At 32.6% G+C, this 6,874-nt stretch overlaps 1 protein-coding gene across 1 annotated transcript; it reads right to left on the reverse strand.

Annotated features, from left to right (window-relative positions):
• Nucleotides 1–382: 382 nt before the first annotated feature.
• LOC118755961 (endocuticle structural glycoprotein SgAbd-4-like) lies at nt 383–6,868 on the reverse strand. Its single transcript, XM_036490751.1, has 2 exons — nt 6,694–6,868; nt 383–1,094 (listed from the first exon to the last, which is right to left on the reverse strand). Exons 1-2 carry the CDS (start codon nt 6,861–6,863, stop codon nt 857–859), a joined length of 408 nt encoding a protein of 135 aa, XP_036346644.1. The 5' UTR covers nt 6,864–6,868; the 3' UTR covers nt 383–856.
• Between the last annotated feature and the right edge of the window lie 6 nt (nt 6,869–6,874).

The raw sequence follows: 6,874 nt of genomic DNA on the forward strand, positions 1-6,874 counted from the left end.
AACGACTCGGCTGATGAAGATAGGCGGTTAAATATTTGCTTATGCATATTTGTATATGCGTACATATATACGATTATCATTGTGGTTATTTTATTAAATTAATATTAAATTCCACGCCGTTGTTCATGAAAACTGCACGAAAAGTGAGTACAAGGGCAATTTGTGGAGATGATATGCGATAATGGCAATTTTTACTTAATCGCTGTTCAAAATCTGATTCCGAAGAAATGAGTCAGTGTTGAAGGTCGCAGCAGGCGTGTAGGCTGCCTTCGAGGGCTAAAATAAAATTGACTGGATTAAATAATATGCTGTTTGCTTCAAGTATATTTTATATTTTATTATTAGTCATTTTATACAACTATTTATACATTCGAGTTAAATGCTATTTAACTTATTATTTTATAAACTCTACATATTTGTTAATAATATAAAATTTTACAAACGATATGTATGTACATATGTATGTAAGTATGTTTGTTAATTTGGACATTTGTAAATTACATAAAGTTGATCGTTCTTGATCCGAGTTTATTTACATATTGCTCTGCCAAGTGAGACATATTCATAATTAAAGTTCACAGTAGAACACACGCTCATGTATTATTTTGTTTTCATTTATTTTTATTTATCATTAAATGGCAGCATTGTCGTTTTTTAATTACTTAAATTTATACAACTATTGACTTATGGTTTATTAACCATTTCGCAACTTATTAACTTAGTTAAATGTAATACTTAGCGCTTACAACTTAATCGGTTTTTCATTTCTCTTTACTTTGAGCTTTTTATTTACTTATATTTTGCAGCAAATAATGAACTCATTCATTTAAGTTTTTTATGCAGATACTTCCTGGTTTTATGCAGGCGGTAATGGCAAGTGTTCACCTTCTGGCTGGAAGCCATTCTCATCGGCCACGTAACGCAGGGTGATGAGGTTTCCTTCCGGATCCGGGTAGGAGTACAAGCCTGTCTGCACTAACACCAACTCTTCGTGCTCATCAATCACCTGACCATCGGTGGATTCCTGTTTTGGCACAAGAATTCTCTTCAAGTAGCCAGCGTTTTCGACCTTGATGCCATTGGATGTTTCGTAACTGAGGACAGAGAAGAAAGTATGTAGTACATATGTATATGTAAATAAGATTGTCTTGGGATAAAAAAATTAAGTGAAAAGAAGAGATGGCTCTAAGTTCATCTATTTAAATAGCTTGAAATTATATTGTAAAATTTTTTTTTTTAAGAAATTACAACAATATCAAATTTGCTGTAAATTTGCTTGCAGATATAAAAGTTATTAAACTTATTTAAGAAATTTTAACAGAAAAAAATTTCTTTTCCATTTCGTGAGCGTATTTTATATGAAATATTCCTTTTTCTTGAGAGCTGGAAACAGCCCTTTACTGACTAAATCCTGTAAATCTGAATAAATTCACCTATTTGACAAATTTGAAATTTTTTGAAGAAGCAAAAATCTGTTCAAACGGCTACATGTACTATAAGTAAATAATTGTACAGTATTAAAAATAAAAAAAACAAAAAAAATCTACCATCAATAAAAAATTCTCCGCACCGTGCGACAAAAAACAAAAAAAATTCAAAACCCACTAAAAAATACTTACTTATCTCTGACCTCCGGAATTTTTTAAAGGAATTCAAAATTTCAAAAATACGATTTATTCAAAATATTATTAAAAACAAGTAAGAGCAGCGCTGTCTTCGGCTATGCCGAAGGCTTCATACCTTTCATGAACATCTGCAAATTTTACTTTGACAGATTACTGCTTTTGAATACATCTGCATACATCGATATAGGAGTTACATACTTATATAAAAAATCGCATCTAAACAATCAGAGGTATGGAAGATATACTTTATATGGCACCAATCTAAGTGATTTTCACTGCTATGTGATCGGTATGTAAACCGGTAACACAATTTATTGGGTTTAGTTTCCTACATAAAGGAGATATATCGCAAAAACTGGTATCTGAACAATCAGTGCTATAGGAGATAAAGCTTATACAGCATAGATTTTGACGATTTTCTCAGTAGACTTTGTATTATTATTTATAAAATAGCTTACGAAATTTATCGGTTTTAGCTGTTCAAATAAAGAAGTTTTACAGTAAAATCCCATATCTGAACAATCAGATGTATGGAAGATATATGTTGTAGTCAGCCGATCCTTGTTATTTTCACTGTAAGTATTCTGTTAATGATGAGTGAAAATGGTGCGAAATTTCATGTTCCTAGCTGAATAAATGGAGGAGTTATGATAAAAGACCTCATATCTGAACAATCAGTTGTATGGGGGCTGCAGGTTATAGTGACCCGATCTTTGTTATTTTCGCTGTAAGTCTTCTGTTGATAATGAGTGAAAACAGCGCGAAATTTCATGGTCCTAGCTACATAAATGGATGAATTATAACGAAAAATCTCATATCTGAACAATCAGTTGTATGGGAGCTATAGGTTATAGTTATCCGATCTTTTTAATTTTCACTGTAAGTTTTCTGTTGATAATTATTGAAAACAGTGCGGAATTTCGTGTTCCTAGCGATATAAATGGAGGAGTTATAACGAAAAATTTTATATCTGAACAATCAGTTGTATGGGGGCTATAGGTTATAGTGACCCGATCTTTGTAATTTTCACCGTAAGTATTCTGCTGATATTGGGTGCAAGTACTGCAAAATTTCATGTTCGTAGCTGCATAAATGGAGAAGTTATAACGAAAAATCTTATATCTGAACAATCAGTTGTATGGGAGCTATATGTTATAGTGGTCCGATTCTTCCGGTTCCGACAAATGATTAATACATTATAAAAATACACCCACCTACCAAATTTGATCCGGATATCTCGAAAACTGAGAGACTAGATTGCATACAAACAGACAGACAGACGGACAGACGGACAGACGGACATGGCTAAATCAACTCAGCTCGACGTTCTGATCATATAAGTATACATTTTCATGGGTCTATCTCTTTTTGTTCTGGTACTTACAAACATCGGACCAAAGTTATAATACCATTTCATGCTCATGAAAGGTATAAAAAAAATGCAGTGCAATGTAGAATATTAATATGAGTACCCCACGAAAAAGAAAATTCTCTAGAATTTAAAAAATGTAAGTCTTGTGGTTCACAAGAACGAATGTGTATTAAAAATTCGCTTATAATCAATTTTAGTTTTTTAAGCTAATAAAGTTAAAAAGGCAAAATTCGAGGTTGTGATCGGTTGTATATTAGTCGTTAACATGAAATAAAAAAAAAATAAAAAAATTTAGGATGACATTTTTAAAGGAATTTTGCAGTATCTATTAATCCTTTTGCAATAAAATATTAGAATTTTTTTAATTCTACAGAACTTTCTCTTTTATATGAGACCCATATTGTTCTTTTTTTTCATACATATCTTTACAATCTGAAAGTATATCAAGCTCAAAAATTCGTATTTTTTATCCCAAAAAAGCCTTTAAAATTGTAATTCAAAAGTAAGCTACCACAAGTATAGCCGAATGAACAAAGCTTTAACGTAATTATTCATTAAGCATTGCTTAGTACTTAATCGAATGAAAAATATTTGACTACTAAAAAGTCCCTATTTCAACGTTTAAAAGAAGTCAACTGTATATAAAATGCACCTAAGCATATGTATACAAATCTATCTAAGTATGTGTTCATGGCCCGACAGCAGCACATTGGTGTAGTCAACGGCAGAATTTTACACCCTGTTGCATTTCTTGAAGCACTTCAAGACGAGCTTCGAAGCCACTATAGAGGTGGGAGGCTGGCGTGTGGGGCAGGCCTGGTCTTTACAGTTGGGTCGTAGATGGAGGAAGGTGTAGGGGCGGCAGTAAAAAGGGCAGCGGGGCTATTAAACAGCAACCTATGAAATAAACCAGCGAATCTCTATATCGATAGTCACAGTCTTCGAGAAGTGTGGTGGAATGCAGAGCAGCTTTAGATGTGCTACATACTGGCAAAGGTGTACTACCTCACTTTTGGGTTTCGGGGCACAATGGTGTCGCGGGCAACGAGGAGGCAGACAGGCTTGCCGAAGAAGGCGCTCTTTGGGAAGCCATACTGATAGAGGAAGTGCTGATTAGCCGAAAGGCGCTGAAGGTGTGAACCGAAGAACAAGACTGAAAAAGGTGCAGGATTATGTGCCGAGCGTTTGACGTCAAACTCATGAAGTTTTTGCCTTCCCCTTCAACAGGGAGAACGTTAGACTACTAGTTGGTATTCTAGCTGGATATTGTATAGTTAATAGAAAGAACAAAAGGGTTATTCCATTGTGACTGGTGGGACATTTTAATCCAGAATGTGATCAGTTGTGAATTATAACTATGTCGTCGGAACTTATACAACAGCGAAGGATATTTTTTAACATAAAACGATAGCTAATGTATAAAATTGCTTTAACAAAAATATCAAACGATTTCTTAGTTTTATATAAGTATCATTTGAATGAAAAGTTTCCATAGACGAAAAATACAACTTCTTTTAATTTTTTTTTTAATTTTTTTCAACAAATTAATAAAATGAAGTCATTTTTTTTCATATTTACTACTGAAATAGAGGTAATTAGGGCATATTTAAATTTATATCGTTTTCCTCTTTTACATGGAATGACCCAAAAATAATAAACTAATTAACACATTTCTTCATTTGGATTTACGTGCTCAAAAAGAATCCATTACTAAACAGAAGGTAAGGCTAGTACATTTAATGTTACGTTATTTACTTATCAAATTTTAAGACCTAATCTGGATGTATGAGTCACATCTATAAATAGTACTAGGTTACTAAGAAACACAATTCGTATATTTATAATATTATATGCATGTTCAATTGATCCGTTAACAATACGAGTAATTAATATGTTCTATAAATCGCTGACGTACATATTTATCAATATTGAAATGTAATTTATTTAAAATCAGGTGTCATTGTAATTAATAAAATGTATTTTTTTTAGTTTATGCGTTGAAATTGATAAATCTAAGTCAGAATACCTGAAATTTAGCTGATGATATTATTCAGCACGAAAAATGAAACGAAAGGTGTAAATGCCAGCTATAATAAATCACATTAACTAGTAGCTCTTTTAAAAAAATACACTGTGCTTAAATTAGCTGATTGGCGCCGAGGCATACAGTCGGAAAAAAATCATTTTTTTTTTCAATATTTTTTATTAATTTCACTTTTAAGAGGTGCTGCGCGTTTTTTTTGAATATGCGTAAAAAATATTCTAAATTTCATTAAAATTAAAAGCTTTTGTTATATATAAATGCAGTACTCTATCGATCAATAAGTTGTTGTTTTTTTTTGTACGAGTGGTGTAGCAGCAATCCACTTAGGTATACATGTAACTTTTACATTATGTAAAGTGAAGGCCTACGGTTTTAGATCCATCATTTGTTTAAGTTAACCTTTAACAAGGGTTAATTTTATTAGATTTTTTCGCGACTATTAAAAAAAGGAGCAACACCTCAAGAATCAACAAAAAAATAATAAAATAAAATTTTGTGTTATATCTTATCGTACTAATGTTAATAAAAAGAAAAATGAAATGACATTGAAATCGCTAAAGACCTGAAGGATAAGCAGCTTTTTTGAAACAAAGATTATTTCACCACTGTGTGGCATACTAGCAGGCCTGCCAACTTGGCTCAAATAGTGCTATTTTTGGTCCTATTTTACCTCAAATGGCACTTAATTTTTTAATTTGGCACAAAGTGCTAAAATGGCACTTTTGAACTTAACTAAAATTTTATAATTTCTAAAGATTATTCACCTGGTTTACGTCATTTTGGCATTACCCTTTTGTTTTAGAAATATGGTTCCTATTTTAATGCTAATAATAACAGTAGCAGAGCCTCAACCATCGCTTCAAATTTGTTACTTTTTGAAGTTATGCACAAATATGACTTGATGGTATAAGTTGGACTACGGACTCGGTTTCAAAGATCACAAAACATAAAGTAAGAATCATCTCATCCTTACCTGTTCAATCATTTATTATATGTGTTAAAATTAAAATTTTTGATAGTTTTCTATTTAACCCCTTCAGATCGTGGGTGCGCATATGTATGTATGTTCACCCTAAATCATTTACTTTGTATCAATAGCCACAGTTTGACCTAAAAAAAAATAAAAAAAAGTGATAAAAAATATTCTACTTTAACTGATTCATGTTCAGGTCGGCTGATGATTCCGCGAATACTTGCTACTTTGTTTTTAAAATAAATTTAGTATTTAGAATAAAGTAAGCTGCGACTGCTCAATTCTAGTGCTCTAAACGGCTTTCTATTTATTGTGAGTCAAAGTGTTTTTTTCCCCACTAAAGCATTTAAAAAATAAAATTTAAACTTGGCGCTTAAACATTTGATATTGTTTGGCCGAGCTTCTCCTCCGATTTGTGGTGTGCGCCTTGAAGTTGTCACACAAAGTGGAGGGATCTACATTTTAGGCTGCCACCGAACGGCCTAGTTTTGCCATTGCCTACCGAGGGGCTATTTATAGTTATAAGAAAACCTTTGTTTTTTTGATGCTACCATTACCACTCGCCCATGACTGCCGGCAAGCAACTTTGATGTCTTAAAAGGTGGTCAAACATTTTTAAATATTTTTTTTCCTTTTTAGGCCAAAATAAAATAAAACATTTTCACTTAATCATACACACCTGCTGTTATAGCTGCCATCTGGATTGGCAAAATCGATTTGACTGATTATTGTTGCAGGTGTTGTTGTTGTCGTAATGGCAGGAGACGCAGCCGATTTTTCCTCAGCAGGACGAGCCAAGACAAAAGCGAAGAGAACCGCCGATAATAAAACGATACCAAACTTGTACATTTTGCAAAAAA

Source organism: Rhagoletis pomonella, unplaced genomic scaffold, assembly GCF_013731165.1.
Source record: "Rhagoletis pomonella isolate Grant_MI unplaced genomic scaffold, Rhpom_1.0 Rhpom_scaffold_08090, whole genome shotgun sequence".
Lineage (NCBI taxonomy): Eukaryota > Metazoa > Arthropoda > Insecta > Diptera > Tephritidae > Rhagoletis > Rhagoletis pomonella.

Coding starts and splice junctions, on each gene's coding strand:
- LOC118755961 (XM_036490751.1), bottom strand. CDS start 6,863: ATGTACAAGTTTGGTATCGTTTTATTATCGGCGGTTCTCTTCGCTTTT. Junction 1,095..6,693: donor GATGGCAGCTATAACAGCAG/GTGTGTATGATT, acceptor CTCTGTCCTCAG/TTACGAAACATCCAATGGCA.